At 41.6% G+C, this 24,598-nt stretch overlaps 1 protein-coding gene across 1 annotated transcript in view; it reads right to left on the minus strand.

The window, feature by feature from the left end:
* Positions 1–20,695, minus strand: part of LOC114496231 (cytochrome P450 4A6-like) — a 99,776-nt gene extending 79,081 nt beyond the window's left edge. The window contains 6 exon segments of the mRNA XM_028511510.2: positions 14,756–14,828; positions 14,831–14,843; positions 15,836–15,963; positions 16,432–16,476; positions 17,213–17,354; positions 20,501–20,695. Of these exon segments, the coding sequence (XP_028367311.1) occupies positions 14,756–14,828; positions 14,831–14,843; positions 15,836–15,963; positions 16,432–16,476; positions 17,213–17,354; positions 20,501–20,695 (596 nt within the window).
* Between the last annotated feature and the right edge of the window lie 3,903 nt (positions 20,696–24,598).

Genomic DNA, 24,598 nt, shown 5'->3' on the forward strand with positions numbered 1-24,598 from the left:
ATCCTGGGCCTGGACAGACCTCTCTGCACAAGTGAAGAAATCGGTTCAACAGCTCTTACCTGGGAACTGAGTCCAGTCATCATAACTAACTTTGGTCCATGGGTTGTGCCCAAGCCTCCTTTTTGGATTGTCAGGAGGCCTGTGAGGCAGGATTGGAGGAGGCCATTATCCCTCTTCAAAATTGAGGGAAGGAACCTGCCAAGATGTGCATCAGGGAGGAGCCTGAGGGAGCTCCAGATTCTGGGCCCTTTTGACCAAGGCTCCATAGGTAGTATGGACTCTGTCTCAGGGCTTGTGTTGCTGAGAAACAGAGCTGACAGCTCTGGATCCTGAGGGAAAGGGGAGGCTCCATGTGGGAGGGGAGGACAGAGGTTGGGGACCTGAGAGCACCAGAGATGAGTCCACTTCATGCTTCCAGCTCTCTAGCACACCCTGCTGTCTCCTCTGATCCTAAGCTCTGGTGCATGAGTGTGGTACAGTGTGGTGTTGTTACCCAACCCATGGGGTGGGTCCTTCTGCTCACTGCCTATGCAAAACTTCTGACGGAGTTTGGTGGGAAAGAAAGGAATCTTTAATTAACAATTAAGAAAGGGTATTTAGGAGGGGGGTCCAAGATGGTGGCTTTGTTGGAGGGATTGTGATCCCCTTTCTCTGTGCCGGGGAGAGAAACTTACGGATTGGCGGAGGCACAGAGCAAAGGGCCTGGGTTACTGAAAGCTTTATGAAAGCAGGATATCAAGAATTACAGCGGACATTGAAAAACCAGAGGGTAAGGAGACTGCTTCAAGACAACAGGAACCCAGGGATCAGCACAAGGACCAGGGGGGTTGCAGCCCCCCAGGCTCAGTGCTCCCAGGTCTGCCTCAGGGCACCCGGGAGAGCGGAACCGCTGCTCCCTCCTTGGACAATGGGGATTGAGCAACACCAGGAGAGGCCTTGTTGCTTGAAGGCATGGAGAGGGGAGTTGGACTGGGAGACAATCACACAGGGGCTGCAGGCACCCGCGCATAGCCCTGGGAGGGGTGAGTGTCACTATTCTGTGCATCTAGGGGCAGCCTGGATGTGTGCCTGAGCCCCCAGCCCGGTGGGAGTGTGGATCTGTGGAAAATCCATACCTCGCAGCCCTGAATAAGGAAAGGGCGAGGGGGTTCGCGGGTTTCTGGAGCTTGCGTTGGTGAACTCGGGGGAGCAGGTGCCCCTTTGGGATCTCCAACTCTCTGTGAACCTGGAAGGGATGCGGCGCTTTGGGGGTTCCCAGAGTCCAAAAAGGGAAATTGGTGGAAGTATGCACCCCTTTGCTATCCCCAGAGCTTGCACTGTGAATCCAGAAAAGACTGGAGCTCGAGTGCTTCCTGAGAACACAGAGCCCGCCAAGGTGAAATTTGGGGGAAGGGTGCATCTCTTTGTGATCCCCGGAGCTTGCATCATGAACCTGGAAAAGACGTAGGAGCTCTGCAGGGGGTGGGGGGGGGGGGTTGGGGGGAGCAGAGCTCAGGAGACTGTGGCAGTGAGCTCCGGAGAGAGTGCTCGGGAATACCCATATCTGCATACAGGGTCCTGCAGGGGGACAAAGGATTGGCTCTGGGGAGAGCGCCCTGCTGGCCCTGGGGACAGTACCCGAGAGACTGACTGAGTTTTGACTGGGATGAGTGATAAGCAATCCAAGGACCCCTCAGCCTGCTGAAGCAAGACCAGAAATTGGTCTGGCCAGTTAGAAACCAACAAGAGGGTTTGTTTGTTTGTTTGTTTGTTTTCATTTTTGTTTTTTGGGGGGCTGTTGTTGTTTGATTGTTTGATTTTATCTTGTTTTTTAAGTAACTTTTTATTTTTTAACTCTTATTACTTTTATATCTCTCAATTCCTTATGTTTCTCTTCCTTCCATCCTAGTGTTATTTCTTCCACTCCAAATTTATCTCTCCTGCATTCTGTCTTCTGCTCCCCCCCCCCTTTTTTGAGCTTGCAAGTTACTGCAAATTTGTATTATTTTTTCTCACTTTTCCAACATTTTTTATTTTAATAGTATTTTGGTGTTCTTCTTTCTGTATAATCTTTTTTGCTTGGCTGGTTATACTGTCATTTGATAGGTCCCCCCTGGTATCTGAGTCACAGTGTGTTGATAATTTACTGTCCTTCATTTGTGTTCCATTAGTACGCCCCTCAAAGTTATATACTCCTTATTCTTGTTATTTGGATTTCATAGATTCTGCCACATGATTATTGCTTTAATATTACTGGAAATAAGACCTAGGTCATACAATTGTAAATACTACTCAACACCCCTCCCTGATCCCAGCCCACTTCGCAATTTCCTGAACTATATTATTGTGGGGGTTGTCTTTATTTTTTAACACACTACTCCTATTTACTAACCTTTATTCCCACCCTACCCCAGAATCTGACCTCCCATAGCTTCAGAGCATTCTAGATCCAACTAACAATCTTTTCATCCCCAATAAGAGTCTTATATTCTTTCCATCCTTTCTAAATCATGGCTAGTGGGGTGGAAGATCACAGTTAACACTATAAGTAGCCAAAGGATATCCCATCTCTTCTCTACTGGCTGCTATTGTAAATATGACAGAGTACTGTCTGGCTCTCTTAAATTATTTTGCCTTACTCCTCCAACTGATCACAAAAAAGAGTAGGGGGAAGCTGTGAACACCAGGACACACGAAAAAGACTGCACCACTGAATCTCACAGGTATTCTACCACAGAAGTTCACACCATAATCACAGGGAACTAGAACAGATCAATTTAAGAAACAGAGGCTAACAAGAAGAGTCTCAGGAATAATGAGAAGACAAAGAAACAATCCCCAAATGAAGGGAAAGGAGGAAGCCTCAGAAAGAATGCTAAATGAAATAGAGGCAACTCAACTATCAGATATTGAGTTCAAAGCGATGATTATCAGGAAGCTCAATGAACTCACAATGAGCTACCAGAAACTATAGGGAAGCTACAATGATCTCACTGCAAACTATATCAAGATGAAAAAGGAAATAGGAACTATCAACAAGGGCTAAGAGGAAATGAAGAATACAATTTCTGAACTGAAAGACACAGTAGAAAGAATGAAAAGCGGGATTGATGAAGCAGAAGACTGGATTAGCGAATTGGAGGACAAAGTAGAAAAGAACACCCAGAAAGAGCAAGAAAAGAATGGAGAAGGACTAAGAGAAATGCAAGACAATATGCACCAATGATACCCATATAATGGGAATACCAGAAGGAGAAGAAAAACAAGAGATAGAAAACCTATTTGAAAAAGTAATGATGGAAAACTTCCCTAATGTGATGAGAGACAAATTCACACAAATCCAGGAAACACAGGGAGCCCCAATCAAGAGGAACCCAAAGAGGCCCACCTCAAGACACATCATAATTAAAATGGCAAAATTTCAAGACAAAGAGAGAATATTAAAGGCAGCAAAGGAAAAACAGGAAGTAACATACAAGGGAGCCCCGATAAGTCTAACAGCTGACTTCTCAGTGGGAACGCTCCAAGCCAGAAGAGAATGGCAGGAAATATTCCAAGTAATGAGAATCACAGGTCTGCGACCAAGGCTACTTTACCCAGCAAGGCTCTCAATCAAGATAGAAGGCCAAATAAGAAGCTTCCCAGACAAAAGAAGTCTGAAAGAATACACCTCCACCAAACCAGCTCTGCAAGAGATGCTAAAGGGACTGCTTTAAGGAAAGGAAGGGAGAGAGAGAGAGAGAGAGAGAGAGAGAGAGAGAGAGAGAGAGAGAGAGGGAAACACACCTACATAAAAGGCAATGAATAAGTACCTATAAATAATAACCTTAAACGTAAATGGATTAAATGCTCCAATCAAGAGACATAGAATAGCTGAATGGATAAGAAAAAATGACCCACACATATGCTGCCTACAAGAGACCCACCTCAGGATAAAAGACCTGCACAGGCTGAAAGTGAAGGGCTGGAAACAAATTTTCCAAGCAAATGGACAGGAAAAAAAAGGCAGGGTAGCAATACTCATATCAGATAAAATAGACTTCCAAAAAAGGTCCATAAAGAGAGACCCAGAAGGTCACTTCATAATACTCAAGGGAAGAATCCACCAAGAAGACATAAATATTGTAAATATATATGCACCCAACATAGGAGCACCCAAATACATAAAGAAAATCTTAGAGGACTTCAAGAAAGATATGGACAGCAACACAATTATTGTGGGGGATTTTAACATCCCACTATCAAAAATGGACAGATCTTCCAAACAAAATATCAATAAAGATATTGTGGCATTGAACAATACCCTGGATGAAATGGACTTAACTGATATATACAGAGCCCTCCATCCCAAAGAAGCTAAATACACATTCTTTTCAAATGTACATGGAACACTTTCAAAGATAGACCACGTGATAGGACACAAAACAAGCCTCAAGAATTTCAAGAAAATTGAAATCATACCAAACATTTTCTCAGATCACAAGGGACTGAAACTAGAAACCAACCCAAAGGAAAAACACCCAAAACACTCAAAATCATGGAGATTAAATAGCATGCTATTAAACAAGGAATGGGTCAACAATGACATTAGAAAAGAAATCAAAAGGTTTCTGGAAACAAATGAAACGAACTCACAACAACCCAAAACTTATGGGACACAGCCAAGGCAGTCCTGAGAGGGAAGTCCATAGCAATACAGGCCCACGTAAAAAAGTTAGAAACATTCCAAACAAACAACCTACCCCTACATCTACATGAACTCGAGGAACAACAACAAAGGCAGCCCAGAGCAAGCAGAAGGGAGGAAATAACCAAGATCAGAGCAGAATTAAATGACATGGAGACTAAAAGCACAATTCTAAGGATCAATGAATCCAAGAGCTGGTTCTTTGAAAAGATAAACAAAATTGACAAGCCTTTAAGCAGACTCATCGAGAAAAAAAGAGAGAAAACCCAAATAAACACAATCAGAAATGAAAGAGGAGAGATTACAACAGATACCACAGAAATACAAAAGATTGTAACAAATTACTACAAAGAGCTGTATGCCAAGAAATTTGAAAACCTAGATGAAATGGACAAATTTCTAGAAAAATATAACCTTCCAAAACTCAATGAAGAAGAAGCAAAAAGCCTGAACAGACCAATAACAGCAAAAGAAATTGAAGCAGTAATCAAAAAACTCCCAACACACAAAAGCTGGACCAGATGGTTTCACAGGAGAATTCTACAAAGCATTTAAGGAAGAGCTAACCCCTATCCTTCACAGACTATTCCAAAAAATCCAAAAAGATGGGAGTCTCCCAAACTCTTTTTATGAGGCCAACATTATCCTAATTCCAAAACCAAATAAAGACACAACAAAGAAAGAAAACTTCAGGCCAATATCGCTGATGAACATTGACACTAAAATCCTCGACAAAATATTGTCAAATCACATCTAACAGTACATTAAAAAGATCATACACCATGACCAAGTGGGACTCATTCCAGGGATGCAAGGATGGTACAATGTTTGCAAATTAGTAAATGTACTATATCACATAAACAAAAGCAAAGACAAAATCCACATGATCATATCAATAGATGGATAAAAAGCATTTGATAAGTTATAGCATCCATCTATGATAAAAACACTCAGCAAAATGGGAATAGAGGGAGCATTCCTCAACATAATAAAGGCCATATATAAGAGACCTACAGCCAGCATCATACTCAATGGGCAAAAATTAAAATCTTTTCCACTAAGATCAGGAACAAGACAAGGCTGTCCACTTTCACCACTTCTGTTCAATATAGTATTGGAAGTCTTAGCCACAGCAATCAGACAAGAAAAAAAATAAAAGGCATCCAAATTGGAAAAGAGGAAACAAAACTGTCACTGTTTGCAGATGACATAATAGTGTACACAGAAAATACTATAGACTCTACCAAAAAACTGTTGGACCTAATAAATGAATTTGGCAAAACAGTGGGATACAAAGTCAATATCCAGAAATCAAAGGCATTTCTGTACACCAACAATGAAACAGCAGAAGCAGATATTAAGAAAAAAAATCCCATTTGAAATAGCAAAAAGAAAAATAAAATACCTAGGAATAAACCTAACCTAGGAGGTAAAAGACCTGTATTCAGAAAACTACATAACCCTGAGGACAGAAATCAAGGAAGACACAAAGAAATGGAAACATATACCATGTTCATGGATTGGAAGAATTAATATCATCAAAATGTCCCTACTACCCAAAGCAATTTACACATTCAATGCAATACCTATTAAAGTAGCAATAGCTTATTTCACAGACATAGAACAAACACTTCAAAAATTTATATGGAACCACAAATGACCCTGAATAGCTGCTGGAATTTTGAGAAAAAAGAGAAAAGTAGGAGGGATCACAATACCTGATACTAAACTATACTACAAGGCCACTGTAATCAAAACAGCCTGGTACTGGCATAAAAACAGGCACATAGACCAATGGAACAGAACAGAGAGCCCAGAAATAAACCCAAGTCTCTACAGTCAATTAATATTTGACAAGGGAGGCAGCAACACAAAATGGAGTAAAAATAGCCTCTTCAACAAATGGTGTTGGGAGAAGTGGACAGCCACGTGCAAAAAAATGAAACTTGAGCACCAACTTACACCATATACAAAAATAAATTCAAGGTGGATAAAATACTTAAATATAAAACATGACACCATTAAAGTCCTAGAGGAGAACGTAGGTAGGAAAATCTCATATATTTCACTGAGAACCTTTTTTACTGACTTGTCTCCTAGAGCAAGGGACATATAAGAAAGAATAAACAAATGGGACATCATCAAAATTATAAGCTTCTGCACAACTAAAGAAAACAGTATCAAAATTAAAAGAGAACCAACTGTATGGGAAAACATATTTGCCAATGATATCTCAGACAAGTGTTTAATCTCTAAAATATATAAAGAACTTACAAGATTGCACTCTAAGAAGACAAAGAATACAAGTAAAAAGTGGGCAAAGGACTTGAACAGACACTTCTCCAAGGACATACAGAAAATCCAAAGACACATGAAACAATGTTCAATATCGCTAGCTATCAGGGAGGTGCAAATTGAAACCACGATGAGATACCACTTCACACCAGACAGAATGGCCATTATAAACAAAGCAACAAACAACAAGTGTTGGAGAGGCTGTGGAGAAAAGAGATCCCTAGTGCACTGCTGGTAGTACTGCAGACTGTTACAACCACTATGGAAAGCAGTATGGAACTTCCTTAGAAAACTAAAAATGGATCTGCCTTTTGACCCTGCGATTCCACTGCTGGGACTCTATCCTAAGAATACTAAAACACCAATTCAAAAGAACCTATGCATCCCAATGTTCATAGCAGCACAATTTACAATAGCTAGATGCTGGAAGCAATCTAGATGCCCATCAGTAAATGAATGGATCAAAAAACTATGGTACATTTACACAATGGAATTCTATGCAGCAGAAAGAAAGAAGGAGCTCCTACCCTTTGCAACAGCGTGGATGGAGCTGGAAAACATTATGCTAAGCAAAACAAGCCAGGCAGTGAAAGACAAATACCATATGATCTCACCTTTAACAGGAACCTAAATGACAAAACAAAGAAAGAAGCGAAATATAACCAAAGACACTGAAATACAGGCCAGGCTGACAGTGCCCATAGAAGAGAGTAGAGGGAATTTCAGGGGACAGTGGGAAGGGTTCAGGGGAACAAACTTAAAGGACACATGGTCATACTAAGGGGAGGGTGGTAATGGGAGGGAAGTAGGGAGTGCTGGGAGAGGGCACTGGATTGGGAGTAAAAAGGAGAAAACTGTATTTGAACAATGATTTTTTTAAAAAAAGAATCTGATCTTTTTTCCTACCCTTTCTAAAAAGTGGTTAATAGGGAGGAATTTCACAGTTAACACTATACGTATCCAAATGATCCCCTATCTTTTCTCTATGAGTTGGTACTTTAAATACCATACAATACACTCCCGCTGTCTTCAACCATTTCACCTTCCCCCTCCAATTGATCACAAAAAAGAGTAGGTTGGAGCTGTGTACCCCAGGATACCTGCTGGAAGAGGAAACACACCAACAAAGAAACCACCAACAGACAACAGTGAAAGAAAATGGAGGAGGGAGTGGATCACACACTAACGTCAACCCAGGACTGATCTGGAAATACAACTGAATGGTAGAGAATTTACCCATAACAAACAATTGAATAAGAGGAAGAGAGAAGCTTCAAAACCTCACACACACACAGAAGAACCAGTTTCAGCAGAACTTGTCCACACCTCCACAACAGAATACAAGAAGTGGTAGATGGAGTGACCTTCAGTTCACCAGCTGGAGGGAAGAACCCACCAAAGACCCAGTAACAATCAAAACCCAAAGATATAAAGAGAGTCAACATAAACAACAGTCGAAGAGCAGGAAGCTCAGGAGATCAAGGAGACTGCACCATTGAATCTCACAGGTGTTCTACCAAAGAAGTTCACACCATAAACCCAGGGAGTCAGAACAGATCAATTTAAGAAGCAGAGGCTAACAAGGAGAGTCTCACAAACAATGGGAAAACAAAGAAACAATGCCAAAATGAAAGGAAAAGCAGAAGCCTCAGAAAAAAGGCTAAATGAAATAGAGGCAACTAAACTATCAGATATTGAGTTCAAAGCAATGGTTATCAGGATGCTCAATGAGCTCACAGAGAATTACCAAAAACTACAGGGAAACTACAATGAACGAAATGAAAACTATATCAACATGAAAAAGGAAATAGAAGCTATTAACAAGGGCCAAGAGGAAATGAAGAATACAATTTCTGACCTGAAGAACACAGTAGAAGGAATCAAAAGCAAGCTTGATGAAGGAGAGGATCAGATCAGCAAGCTGGGGGACAAGGTAGAAAAATGCACCCAGAAAGAGCAAAGAAAGGAAGTGGGACACAGAAAGAATGAGGAGCGGTTAAGGGAAATGCAGGACAACATGAAAGGTAATAATATCCATAAATAGGGATACCAGAAGGAGAAGAAGAGCAAGGGATAGAAAACCTGTTTGAAAAAGTGATGCTGGCAAACTTTCCTGATTTGATGAGAGAAAAAGTCACAAAAATCAAGAAACAGAGGAAGTCCCAGTCAAGACGAATCCAGAGAGGCCCACTTCAAGACACATCATAACTTTTTTAAATTTTATTTTAATCATTGTTCAAGTACAGTTTTCTGTGCTTTACTCCCATTCCAGTCCACCCACCCATCCCTCCCCACCTCCCTCCTATTTCCACCCCCCCACCCCAGTTTTTGTCCATGTGTCTTTTATACTTGTTCCTGTTCCCTTCCCCTTTTCCCCTGAAATTCCCTCCCTTCTCTCCTCTGGTCACTGTCAGCCTGTCCTCTGTCCAGCCTGTTCTGTGATTTTCCTTGTTTCTTTGTTTTGTTGTTTGGGTTCCTGTTAAAGGTGAGATCATATGGTATTTGTCTTTCACTGCCTAGCTTGTTTTGCTTAGTGTAATGCTTTTCAGCTCCATCCATGCTGTTGCAAAGGGTAGGAGCTACGTCTTTCTTTCTCTCTCTCTCTTTCTTTCTTTCTTTCTTTCTTTCTTTCTTTCTTTCTTTCTTTCTTTCTTTCTTTCTTTCTTTCTTTCTTTCTTTCTTTCTTTCTGCTGTATAGAATTCCATTGTGTAAATGTACCATAGTTTTTTGATCCATTCATTTATTGATGGGCACCTAGGTTGCTTCCAGCACTTAGCTATTGTAAATTGTGTTGCTATGAACACGAGGGTGCAAAGGTTCTTTTGGATTAGTGTTTCAGGGTTCTTAGGATACAGTCCCAGCAGTCGAATTGCTGGGTCAAAAGGCAGATCCATTTTTAGTTTTCTGAGGAAGTTCCATACTGTTGTCCATAGTAGTTGTACCAGTCTGCAGTCCCACAAACAGTGCACCAGGGTCCCCCTTTCTCCACATCCTCTCCAACACTTGTTGTTTGTTGCTTTGTTGATGATGGCCATTCTGCCTGGTGTGAAGTGGAAGACACATCATGATTAAAATGGCAAAATTCAAAGACAAAGAGAGAATCTTAAAAGCAGCAAGGGAAAAATAGGAAGTAACATACAAGGGAGCTCTGATATTACTAGCAGCTGACTTCTCAATGGAAGCCTCCAAGCCAGAAGAAAATGGCAAGAAATATTCCAAGTAATGAAAACCAAGGGCTTGCAGCTGAGACTGCTTTTCCCAGAAAGGCTCTCAATTAAAATGGAAGGCCAAATAATGAGCTTCCTGCACAAAAGAAGCCTCAAAGAATGTACCTCCTCCAAACCACCTCTACAAGAGATGCTATGGGGTCTGCTTGAAGAAGAGGAAAAAAGCAGTGACAAAGAGAGGAACACAGGTTCAAAAAATGGCAATGAGTAAGTACCTGTCAATAATACCCTTAAACAAAATGGAATAAATGTCCCAATCAAAGGACATAGAATAGCTGAATGGATAAAAAATCATGATCCACACATATGCTGCCTACAAGAGATACACCTCAGAACATAGGACATACATAGCCTGAAGTGAGGGCTGGAAACAGATATTCCAAGCAAATGGACAGGGAAAAAAGGCTGGAGTAGCAATACTCATATAGGAGAAAATGGACTTCAAAAAAAGAGCCATTAAAAAAGACCTAGAAGGTCACTTCATAACACTCAAGGGCAGAATCCATCAAGAAGATATAAACATTGTAAATATATATGCACCCAGCATAGGAGCACCCAAATATATAAAGAAAATCTTGGAGGACTTTAAGAAAGATATTGACAACAACACAATTATAGCAGGGGGTTTGAATGCCCTACTGTCAAAAACAGACAGATATCCCAAACATGATATCAACAAACATACTGTGACATTGAACAATGCCCTAGATCAAAGGGACTTAACTGATATCTATATCTATATCTATATCTATATCTATATCTATATCTATCTATCTATCTATCTATCTATCTATCTATATCCTTTCATCCCAATGAAGTAAAATACACATTTTTTAAAATGCACATGGAATATTTTCAAAGATAGACCACATGATAGAACACAAAACAAGCCCCAACACGTTCAACAAAATTGAAATCATATCAAGGATTTTCTCCAACCACAAGGGACTGAAATTAGAAACCACCTCAAGGAACAAAACCCAAAATACTTGAACTCATGGAGATAGAATAGCATGGTATTAAACAATGAATGGGTCAAGAATGAGATCAAGGAAGAGATCAAAAAGTTTCTGGAAACCAATGAAAATGAACTCACAATAATCCAAAACTTATAGGACATAGCAAAGGCAATCCTGAGAGGGAACTTCATAGTGATACAGGCCTACCCAAAAAAAAGACAGAACATTTCAAATAAACGATCTAACCCTATGCATACAAGAAATCGAGGAACAACAACAACAAAGACATCCCAGAGCAAGTAGAAGGAAGGAAATAACCAAGATTGGAACAAAATTAAATGACATAGAGACAAAAAGCACATGTCTAAGGATCAATAAATCCAAGAGCTGGTTCTATGAAAAGATAAACAAAATTGACACGTCATTAAGCAGACTCATCAAGAAAAAAGAGAGAGGATCCAAATAAACACAATCAGAAATGAAAGAGGAGAGATTACAAGTGATACAACAGAAATACTTAGGATTGTAAGAAATTACTATGAAAAACTATATGTCAAGAAATTGAAAACCTAGGTGAAATGGACTCATTTCTAGCAAAATATAATCTTCCAAAACTGAATGAAGAAGAAGCAGAAAGCCTGAACAGACCAAGAACAGCTGATGAAATTGAAGCAGTTATCAAAAAGCTTCCAACACAGAAAAGTACTGGACAGGACAGTTTCACAGGAGAATTTTACAAAGAATGTAAGGAAGAGCTAACCCGTATCCATCACAGATTAATCCAAAAAAATGCAAGAAGATGGAAGACTCCCAAGTTCTTTTTATGAAGCCATCATCCTAACCCCCAAACCAGATAAAGATATAACAAAGAAAGAAAACTTCAGGCGAATATCGCTGATGAACATAGACACTAATATCCTCAACAACATATTGGTGAACTGCATCCAGCAATACGTTGTAGAGATCACACACCATGATCAAGTGGGATTCATCCCAGGGATGCAAGGATGATACAATATTCACCAACCAATTAATGTAATACATCACACATACAAAATGAAGGACAAAAATCACATGATCATATCAGTCAATGTAGAAAAAGCATTTGCTAAGGTACATCACCCATTTATGTTAAAAACACTTAGTGAAGTGGGGATAGAGTGGGCATTCCTCAATTTAATAAAGGCCTTATATGAGAGAATACAGCCAACATCAAACTCAATGGGCAAAAACATAGATATTTCCCACTAAGATCAGGAACAAGACAAGGATGTCCACTTTCACCACTCCTATTCAACATAGTATTGGAAGTCCTAGCCACAGAAATCTGACAAGAAAAATGAAAGACATCCAAATTGGAAAGAAGCAAGCAAACTGTCATTGTTTGCAGAAGGTATGATAGTGTACATAGAAAATCCTATAGACTCCGCCAAAAAACTACTTGATGTAATAAGTGATATTAGTAAAATGGCGGGATACAAAGTCAATCTTCAGAAATCAAAGGCATTTTTGTACGTCAACAAGGAAATATCAGAAACAGAAGCCAGGAAATAAATCCCATTTGATATAGCAGCAAGAAAAATAAAGTACCTAAGAATAAACCTAACCAAAGAGGTAAAAGAACTTTACTTAGAAAACTACACAACACTGAAGAAAGAAACTGAGGAAGACACAAACAAATGGAAGCATGTACCATGCTCATAGACTAGAAGAATTAACATCATCAAAATGGCCATACTGCCCAAAGCAATGTATAGATTCAGTGCAATCCCTGTTAAAGTACCAATGACATATTTCACAGATACAGAACAAACATTTCAGAAATTTATATGGAACCATAAACAACCCTGAACAGCTGCAGCAATTTTGAGAAGTGTAAAGTAGGAGGGATCACAATTCCTGACATCAAAGTATATTTCAAGGCCACTGAAATCAAAGCAGCCTGGTGCTGGCATAAGAACAGACACATAGACCAATGGAACAGAACAGAGAGCCCAGCAATAAATACAAGTCTGTGCAGTCAATTAATATTTGACAAAGGGGGAAGGAGCATAAAATGCAGTAAAAATAGCCTCTTCAACAAATGGTGTTGGGAGATCTGGACAGATACACACACAAAAATGAAACTCAATCACCAACTTATGCCACACACAAAAATAAATTCAAGGTGGATAAAAGACTTAAACATAAGTCGTGACACCATTAAAGTCCTAGAGGAGAACATAGGCAGGAAAATCTCAGAATTTTTCACACAGCAACATCTTCACTTATATGTCCCATAAAGCAAGGGACATAAAGGAAAGAACAAACAAATGGGACCTCATCAAATTAAATATCTTCTACATGGCTAAAGAAAAAAGAACTGAAAAGAGAACCACCAATATGGGAAAACATATCTGCCAATGATACCTAGGACAAGGGTTTGATCTCCAGAATATATAAAGAACTCACATGACTGCATTCCAGGAAGACAAAAAACCTCATTAAAAAAGGGCAAAAGACTTGAACAGACAGTTGTCCAAGCAAGGCATACAGAAGCCTCAGAGACATATGAAAAGTTGCTCAGCATCACTAACAATCAGAGAGATGCAAATTAAAACCACAATGAGATACCACTTCACACAGGTCAGAATGGCCGTCATCAACAAATCAACAAACAAGTGCTGGAGAGCATGAGAAGAAAAGGGAACCCTAGTGCACTGTTAGTGGGAATGCAGACTGGTGCAGCCACTGTGGAAAACAGTATGGAATTTCTTCAGAAAACTAAAAATGGAACTGCCTTTTGATGCAGCAATTCCATTGCTGGGATTATATCCTAAGAACCCTGAAACACCAATCCAAAAGAACCTATGCACCCCAATGTTCATAGCAGCCCAATTTACAACAGCCAAGTGCTGGAAGCAACTGAAGTGCCCATCAGTAAATGAGTGGTTGAAAAAAAAATGGTACATTCACACAATGGAATACTATGCATCAGAGAGAAAGAAGGAGCTCCTACTCCTTGCAACAGCATGGGTGGAACTGGATATCATTATACTAAGTGAAATAAGCCAGGCAGTGAAGGACAAATACCACATGATCTCACCTTTAACTGGAATATTATTAACAAAAGAAAAAAGCAAGCGAAATATAACCAGAGACTAGAAATTAAGAAGAATCTAACAGTAAATAGAGGGGATGGGGAAGGGTATAATGGGGTAAAGCGTTTCAGGAACTACTATAAAGGACCCATGGACCAAACCAAAAGGGAGGGTGGAAGCAAGGGAGAAAGGTGGGTTCGGCTGGGGTGGTGAGGAGTGGTAGGGGCAAAATGCAGACAACTGTAATTGAACAACAATAATATAATTTTAAAAAAACGACAAAGAAAAAAAGTGGTAAGAACAACGAGGAATGAGCCTGTGTCAGGTATCAGGGATATGGGGCTGAGTCAGGCATTGGTCTGGACTGAAATTAGTCCATGGTCAGTAGCTCTGGACGGATTCTTGCTTTTTGAGCTGGTGAGCATCATACCTGCCTGAACTGCCTCTCCACTGAGTCCATATCAGTTGATAGAAATAAAAACCCTGCACTTGAAGGATCATCACAGACCTGTGTGTCTGGACAGCACCACTTCATGATGGTGTCCAGGGTCATCAAGAAGACGTGTTCAAAGATCTCCAGATGGGAGTCCTGGCTGATTGCTCCTCGCATTTGTCCTGTAGTGGGACAGGGACATTGATCCAAGTCTGCTTCTCCAGAGGGCCTCATCTGACAAAGCTAGTTTGTCTCTGTCTCTCCAGACACCTGTTTGGTATCCCTCACTTTTCAGAATAGAGGCATTATAGCACATTTAGACTGTAATGCAAGCAATGATAAAGTTAGAACCATATTCTCGCAACATTTGATTATGAAATTAAAGACATATTCTCATAATGGCTTGAAATATTTTTGAAATTTAGATTAAGTTATGGTAATCACCTTTAAGCAGCCCAGAAAACATTGTTTCTCAGGGGACAAAGAGCGAATTTTGTGTGGGCTTAAGCTAGACCCAAGGGACACCTGGTGCCCTTTAGCTCTAGGTAGTAAATATGTCAAGGCAAGAGGACACCTAAGTGACCAGTACTAGGGCTCCTGAGGAAGGGATACCAGGGACTTTAAATCTTTTCCTTCATGAAATGAGCATAGCTATTGAGATCAGAGACCAGGTAACATGTGATGCAATAGCAGGACCTGGCTCTGTGAATGAGGGTGTAATCTCCATCGCCTTCCTCACAGTGACTCAATTTCATGTTGAAACCTGTGCTCCAAGCCAGAGTCCACCTGAATGTCATCCTGGGATGTCCACCCTGTCACTGAAGCTTTCACTGCTTGGGTGAGCTAGTGGCAGTTTGTCTTATTGTGAAGAGGAAGGAGTGTCCTTCCAGTCCACTGTGCTGAAGATGAGGAAGTGAGAGGTGAGTGAATCGGGTTCCTTCCATGGCCATTCTTTTCCGTGGCAGTGACCAAAGTCATGTGGATTCAATCTGGTGCCTAGGTACCTCTTGTCCCATCCACTTTGGGAAGCTCTCTCACATGGTAAGTTCTGATTGGCTGATTTATTCTGGTTGGCTCTGTCTGATGGATGTCCCAAGGCTCCATACATTCTAGAGTGAACCATGTGAGTTGTGCCATGAGTGGGTGTGTGCAGATGAGAGAGGGATGGACTTACCAGCATCACTCAGACAGAGTCGGCCATGATCGCCACATAGGGATTGAGGATGTCATAGTGAAAAGCTGGTGTCAACATCCACCAGTGGTGGAACCATGTCTGTCCATTCAACAGGAGCAAACCATACTCTGGCCACAGATAGATGTGTGGGGGTGGAGAAATGGAATCAGAAGGATGACAGGGGACAATTTGGAAGGAACTAGAGATGTCAGAAGAAGGTACATCATGGGCAAAGGAAGGAAAGGCCACTGTATTTCAGGAATGTGAATTTCCCAAAGTGAAAGCTACATGGAATATTACTATGACAGCTGTGAGTTAAAGGGTGAGATAGAGTAGGGGGGCTGGTAGTAGAAGGTTGTAAGTAAATGTCACTGTGAAAACATTGGGGAGCACTGGCAGGTGATGGGTACAAGCTGAGTTTCAGAGGTACTCTCACCATGACCTGGAAGCAGTGAGGTTTTATTAGAAGAGAAATAAGGCTTGATTCATTGATGATGGTAGTGATATGGTGCTGGTTACCAGTTGTTCTCTGTGAGCCAAAGATACAGCTCTTGGTAAGGCAGGTGGACCCCACAGTACTGGTTGGACATACTTACCAATCCACAGACCCAGGAATCTGTACGCATCTTGTGTCTTTGGGTCTGAAAGGTAATAAAAAGGCATTATAGGAAACTGGATGGGCTCCAACAAGGCTGGGATCTCCCAGGAGGCAGCTGTGGTCCAGACCATGGGCTGCCATGTCTTCCTGAGATTATCAGCTGGCAGTTTGTCTCCCACCTGCCTCCCATCTTCAAGTCTCTCTGTCCTAATAGTTGCTATGAGCTCAGGAAGGCAGACTCAGTGTCCCAGCAGCAGAAAGTCCACAGGATTAGGATGGTCAATCAGCCAGAAATATAGGCACTATCCCCAGTGCCACAGAAAATGCAGCAGTCTGTGGTCTTCCTACAGTTTGTGGGGGCTTCATGTCTCCAGGACAGGCAACAATTAGAAGTGGGAAACCAAAGTCAGGGTTGATAGAAATTGTTTGTCAGATCTGGGGATTTTATATAACAGATCATCTCAATCTGATTAAAAAAGAAAGGAGGAAAGGAAGAAAGGAAGGATGGAAGGAAGAAAGGAAGGAGGAAAGAAAGGAATTACAAAGGAAGAAAGGAAAGAAGGAAACAACAAAAAATAAAGAAGATAGAAGAGATATTGTCCCAGCAGGCTGTTTAAGCATTCAGTTAGAGCAGATATTCTTGACCTTAAGCTGGCTTGTGGTGTGCGACAGTGGTTGGTAGAGGCTCCAGAGAATTTTTGCAGAACTAAAGTCTCCAGTGGAACTTCACAACAGAGAGGAAAGAGCTGCTCCAGATGAAATTCAGGTTTCACCCTCACCTGATCTTCCTAGGATTACTTTCTTGCAGTCAGGGTCATAAACCAGAAATGTGACCTTGCTCCCGCACAGCCAGCGAGGACAGGCACATGGAAATTTATCTACCCTTTTTTGAAGCTGTTGTAGCTCCCGGTTATTCTGGAACTATAAGCAAGGGAAAGACATGTCAATAAAACATTTCTCTTTAGGTCTAAAGGTTGGAGTGGTGGTGAAGGGTAAAACAGCTGCAGGGATAAAATTCTGGATCTATCAGCTGTGATTAGGAGCTTGGAACTGGTTCTGATGAACCAGGTTGTGATCTAGATTCTTGCTCTTCATCAAGACATGATCTAAGGTCAGATTCTGGGTTCTGGTTGAGCCCTCACTCAAAACTGCCCTTAGACACTTACACAAGGTACGTGTTTGATAAATGTTCATTTATGGACTGAATAATGCACATGCCTTTTTCACAGACTTATGTTTGAGTTGTTTGTTGAATTTTGTCCCTTTCAAATTCACATGTTGAACAGTTTAATCCCTAGTAAATCAGAATGTGACTTTATTTCAAGATAGGGTCTTTATATTAGTAATTAAGTGAAAAATGTGGTCATTAGAGTGAGCCCTGATCCACTATAACTGTCTTTATGAAAAGGGGGAAGTGTGGACAGAGAAACTGTCAGTCACAGAGGGAAGATGATATGAAGAGACATGTGAAGAAGATTGTGGTTTACTAGCCAAGGAGAGAGGCCTTGAACACATGGTTCCTGCATAGTCTTCAGAAGGTGCCAAACCTACAGGCATCTTGGTTTTGAACTTGTAGTCTGCAGAACTGTGAGACACTTAATTTTGCTGTTTTGGCCACCCCATTTGTTAAGCACCCTAAAAAAGCAGTATAATTGTGTGATGATCAATGCACACCTGTGAGTGGGGATGGATTATTACATTCACCCGTTTCACTGAACAATGAGGAAACCTTGGAAGGCTATGCCCAGGTGGGCCAATTTACACCCAAGCCTGCTGACCCAAGCGTTCCCAAGGCAACATGGGCGCCTCTACTATCATATCTGAACTCAGTGTTCTAATTGCTGGGCCCTGTGTTGGAAAACTTACCTTTAGTATCTGTAATCTCGGTATTCTTAGAGCATGGCTTTTAGGTATTGTGGTTTATTTTTATAAGAATAAAAAAGTACGAGAATGAATGAACGAACACGTGTAGGAGAGTGAGTCTTTTTAAAATTCTTATTGCAAGTGACAGATATAATCTTGAGCAATGTATGAAAGAGAAAAGAAACAAAGAGAAGGTTGAGGGCTCCAGGGTGTTTCACAGAGCTTAGGGCAGGAGGCAGCCAGGGTGTAGAAGGGGCAGAACTGAGAACTGGAAAATGGCCAGGACTGAGTCTCTCATTCTTCCTCTCGGCACATGCATGCTTTCATTCTCTTACCAAGTGTTTACTGGAGTCTACACGACAATTTTCTAGAAGATGGCAGTATGGTCACAGCTAAACAGACAACAGTCCCTGTCTTCATGGAGCTGAGGGCATGTGGAGGAAAGAACACTTGTATCCTTCCTGATTGGCTTCATTCTACCACACGTTGTGTCTGAGGGACATAGGAAATCCTACTGGAAATGGGATTGTAATATGGCCAAGGTGTTTACTTACTACAATGAACTGTGGCTGGGGTTGTATAGGGTATTCAGGGGCCCACCCTTTGTGGGGAAAGAAATCTCAGAGCAGATGGACTGCAAAGACATCCCAAAAGATTTATTGCATAATGGTGAGCAAATACACAAGTGAGTAGATGAGTAGATGGATTCAGTCATTCACTTATTTCACAACTATGTATTGAGCACTTTGTGTCAATCATCATCCTAGTTGCTGGAGGTCTCTGCTCTCATGGAGCTTATGTTTGAGTGTTGGTGCAGGTGTGGAGAAAATCCTTCAGCACAGTAGCATGTCTTTCTGATTGCTTGGCGTGCAAGCTTCCCCAAAATTCTGCTGCTGGGCACTCTCGTTAGATCCCTTTGGGGACTGAGAGGAGCTACACTTTGCTGTGCCTTTCCATTCTTCTCTCTAGCACATTTGAGCATCCAGTAGTCTGTCTGCCCTCCTATCTACCAGTTGGGACTCCCATGTGTCCCTAAGCATATGTGGCCAGAGCCACTAGAGACTCTTGTAGAGAGGATGGTGCCCATGGTGGCAGTGGTCACAAACCTGTAGGCAAATACCCAGTGTCCATCTGGCCCCCACGCTTCAGCCACTCCACACAGGTTGTGCTGCCCTGTAGTCCTCACCTGGCTGATCCTTGGAACTGCAACCACAAAGCAATTTCCCCAAAGGGAGATACAAAGAGTGTAGATGGACAGGTAATGGTTTGGCCACACAAGCAATAGTCAGATGTGGGTTCTGCTGAAATGGCAGGCATGCCTGTGTTGGTGGGAGGACATGGAAGGAAGTGGGGCAGTTGGGATTTTTTGAATCCCAAAGACATTAGTCCTTCTTTCTATACTCCCTATTGGATTCTACTTAATGCAGAGAGGTTGTACCTTCCACATGGTTGTCCTTCTTAGGCATTAACATTATTTTAAATTCATACAATTAGAGTGAGTGTAATGGTGGCCCTTGATCTGTGCCATGCAGAATACCAACATTTTAATAACTCATTTGTGTGCTACAAGTATCATTATCATCCACAAGTTACAGGGGAGGTGTGATAGAGAAGGCATTTGAAATATGTGGTAGAGCTGGGATGTGAATCTAGGTATCTTGGGAACAGAGCCCATAGGTTAACTGCCCACCTTGTCAGTTGTCATGTAGTGTGAAAGATTAGCTTCAGTGTGGATGGAACATCTGGCATTCAATTTATAACTTAGCCAATAACAGACATATTGAGTATATGAAAATCTCAGGCAATATTATAAAAGCAAGGAAAATGTGACTGCATGAAATATATTTGTTATATAACTATTCTGTTTCTGAGTCTATAAGTCATCTAAGGACCTCATTGTAATGGGAAAGTCACAGGAGGAAAGTGTATTGGTGCCCTCCATCAAATTCTATCTCAGAACAGTGAGAACTGCATCAATACAAGTCACAGTTTCTCCAAATCAGCAAACAATCTGGAAGTCAGTACCACATTTGCATGATACAAACCGGCTTTGGCTGTCTCTCTGTGGTTGCCATGAAGAGGCCCCCATGACCATGTGCTCCTCACACAACAAGACTTTGTCCCACAGACTTTTTGACCATGACCCTGCTTGGCAATCCCTTGTCTTCGTTGCCTTCCCACTCTTCTGTCCCACTTGCTTTTACCTCCTGCTGGTGCCCAAGCAGCCAGTGGGGAGGAGGAGAGGGGAGCTGCTGAAGGGCTTTGAGCAGCCACTGTCTGCACAGGTAGAGCTGGGCTGCCTTGAGCAGCAGCAAAACCAGACTTAGCAGGGAGGCTACCTGCAGGAGCCCACAGATGCTGCCCAGGGCTCTGGTGGGGCTCAGCACAGACATATGCATGGTGGAGTGGCTTCTGGATGGCTCTGACCACATAAGGCCAGTCTGGAAATATTGTCCCTCCCACCTGTGGGGAGGGTGGAGGGTGAGAGCAGAGCTTAGAGTCAGCAGAGTTGATTAACTGTGCTGGCTCCACCTTGGGGAATAGGAAGAAAAGTTTTGTTAGCTGACAGTGACAATGGTTGTGTACATTTCAGCTTTTCACTCATCAGTTTCCTAAAAAGTGTGTAATGAGCATTTATTATGTGCCAGCCAGTATGCTGGGTGTTGTGACCCAGCTGCAAGCAAGACTCATAAATCCTCAGTTCCAGAAATCACAGTTAGTTCACTTAATGTTTTGTAGGTGTGGTTATTTCCTTATTATTTTTATCCCATAGATATAAAGTAGTTACAGATAGGGAAGGTGGTCATTGAGAGTTTGGGCTGGGGTTAGCATCCTTCTCTGTTTTCTCGAAAACTGCCTGCCTACCTGCATCAGAAGTTTTCCCATACTTGTCCTAGTCCACCTTTCAGTTAATGTGCATGGTGAATGTGCTGGTCGGTCTTGTACTCAGGAGATTCAGTTCCAGGTGTGGCCTACTGTATATGAAGTCAGCAACTGATACTCTCTCAGCCTCAGTTTCTCCTTTTGTAGGTGGAAAATAATCTTTTTCCCCAGAATATCATAAGAATGCTCATTCATTCACTCATTCAATCAGTGACTTGACAGATATTTCTTAGAGTAGACATCTAGCACGTAAGGTCAGAAAACAGTACAATTAAATAGGATAAGGCCTTTACTGGAGGAATGAACAGTAGTGTGGGTTTACCCAGAGGAGGAGAAAACTAAAGGAAGAGAATGGGGTCTTCAGGAATGAGTAGGAGTTCATCAGGTGGAGTGTGCAAGAGAGGGGGATGGGCACTGAAACTGTCCTGGAGATCATCTATAAAAGAGAAAGGCGTGGGGAAGTTAATGTGTTTCACTGATTTTACAATTCGTTTCCCCAACATCAAACCCAAGGCCCTTATTTTGGGTACTAAAAAGTATATTTGGAAATATTCCTTGGCAGACTGCCTCACAAAGGGCTCCATTTCATCCTGACCTGCTCCTTCACTTGTTTACACTCTTACTCCCAACACCCTTCTCCCCTGCCCTACCTTGTGACAGGTGACTCTTCACACAACACAAGTTGTTTTCTTTCTTTCCTAAATCCTGGGCTTCTGTCCAGATCGAAACCAGACCATGAACCTTTTACACTGATTCCTCCCAACCTCCCCCCAGTTCTGTGGTTATTTCCCACCCTTGTGGCTCTAACCCCAGGGACCCTTGGACCCTGAGTCTCCTTTACTTGGCTCAGCACCAGCTTTTCACCATCAGCATGAGGGGTAGCAGTGGATTTTGGAGTCAGAAAGTCTGGGTGTAAATTTTGGTGGTAACTCTTTCTTTCTCAGTCAGAGTCTTCTGTTTCTTCTGCATAGGTGGGCTCATAATGCTTGGTGATAGCTAACATTTACTGAGCACTTACTATATTCTTGGCTGTGAGGAAAGGATTTATCTTTTCTCCTATAATCATTCCATAAAATATTTTTTGCATCCCACAACTACAGGTGAGCAAATAAGGGCACAGAGAGGTTAGCTGCTTGCCCAAGGTCACCCCGTTGGTAAGGGGTGGAGTGAGGATTCACAGCCAGGCAGCCTTTCTTCAGAGATTTGCTGTCAACCATTAACATAAACAGATGACTTGGGGGTTGAGAATCCAGACCACACACGGCAGTCCTCAATGTTCCCAGGATACATGTTCACGTTTGATGTGCTTTTCCCAGTGTTTCCTAGTAGTAGGTGAGTATTTCATGAACCCAACATATTGGCTGAAATGTAAGCCTTACTATCCAAGGGAGCTTTTGTGGGAAAGGGTTGGGTAAACCATGTGGGTAGATGTAGCAGTCATCAAAATGGAGAATTTTTGATAATATGAGAGACGTTTATAACAAAGTGATCAAAGCAGAATGTACAACTGTCTGTTGATTGTCAGCTTACCTCTTAGAAAAGATATTAACTAGTAAATATCTTTTTCACTCATTTGATATCCTTCCACTTTGACCAAGGTCTCCATGAAAATGGTAACTAAGTATTGTATGTCCTCATGCTTCCTATATAACCTGGGCCAGAGGACTGTGCCCACTCACAAGGGCCGAGAAACAATGACTAATGAATGAAAGAAGGAGGGACCAAGGAAACCTTAGAGTGGTTAAGTCACCCCATTAAACTTACTAGAGACAGTTTTGGCTGCCATATTTTAGAAAGCCATTACTATTTTTATTCCTAGATTTTTTTTTTGTTCAGCTTATAGGCAACAGAAAGGCAGAGTAGATGGTGTGGTGTCAATCCCCATAGCAGCCTCTTGAAGCATTAGTTCTGTGGGTCAATGGCCCCAGGAACCCCTTGATTTTTGTGTTTGATGAACTTGGGTTTGATGCTCATGAAATTTATAATGTTTATTTTTGCTCCTCCAGCAAGACTGTATCTACCAAGGAAAAGCCTTTTAAACCTAAATATTTGCTTTTTTTTCCCCATTTAAGGGGTCACAGAAAACGATTGCATTTATTTTTGGCTGGAGACTTTCTGTGTCACTACTTCCTATCCTAAATGAAATATACAGACAGTTTTAAGAAAGTACTCAGGACCCTGCACAATGCTGTTCTGCAGCTAGACTCCCAAGGAATGTCTCCTTAATATTTGCCTAATGCTTATACTTTTCCAAAGAATGATCACAGCTACTCCTCACTCTACCAAGTGGTATTAAACTTATTTTACAGACAGAACATTGAGCCCCAGTGAAGGTGGTTGACTTTTTCAAGGTCACAAAGCAAGTAAAAGTTATATTTAGGACCATCACCTCAAATATGTAACTCCAGCTTTCCTGCAACTTGACTATCATTTATTTTCTGTAATATTTACTATGTGCTGACATGGTGCCAAGTGCTTTTATATATTATCTACTTTCATTTTTACAATAACCTAATTAAAGTTTCATAGCACACACCACCCTCTGAATGATCTCTCCAATGTCCTCTCAGGTCAGTGTCCTACCATGAGGCAGCTCCTGAAGACATCACACTGTTTCCCACCCCAGAGCCTCTGTACTTGTCTTGACCTGGGATGCTCTTCCCTTATTGTTCATATGACCAGCTCCTCCTCATATTTGGGGCTTCACCTTAAAAGTCATCTATCTCCAACAAGAGGCTATACGCATTAGTATTATACCACCAGGTCCTCCCTGTCAGTGTCTCAAATAAAACAGTGCTTATTTCATCCTTAGCACTCAGTGTTGTTTGAATCATTTCACTTAACTGTTTGTTTCTTATCAGTCTTCCCCATAGAATGAAAGGGCAGGCTAATGTCTGTCTCATTCTCTTGAGCTATGTAGATAGTGCCTTGCATTTTAGTAGATCCTCAACAAAAAATGTGTAGAATGACTTAATACAGAAGGAATTGAGGTGTTTTTTAAAAATTGCACAACGAATTGGTATTATCTTTCTAGTGAACAGATTTAATGCTGAAAAGAAATTTCTTTTTGGCAGCAGTATAGATAGAGAGTTGATGGCAGATAACTGAAGGCAGCAGGTTGGCCAGTTTGGGGTTGTTGAGCCAAAACAGGTGCAATAAAAAAGTTACTTAGACTTAGAACACTGAAACCGGAGCTGGGGAGATGACTGAACTGAGACGGATAGGATAAGTGACAGGCTTGGAAGGGGTTGTAGGAGGAGAAACTGATGCTCCCAGGGCCTTCCTGTGCAGGCTAAGGGACTCAGGGTGTGACTGGTAATGTTGGGTTCCCAAGTGGCCTGGCCTTCTGTCACTATTACAGATCCAGCAGATAGGGAGTATGGACAAGGTGATGGCCTGGGCCCATGGGTTCCCTACAC

This window comes from Phyllostomus discolor, chromosome 5 (assembly GCF_004126475.2).
Source record: "Phyllostomus discolor isolate MPI-MPIP mPhyDis1 chromosome 5, mPhyDis1.pri.v3, whole genome shotgun sequence".
Taxonomy (NCBI): domain Eukaryota; kingdom Metazoa; phylum Chordata; class Mammalia; order Chiroptera; family Phyllostomidae; genus Phyllostomus; species Phyllostomus discolor.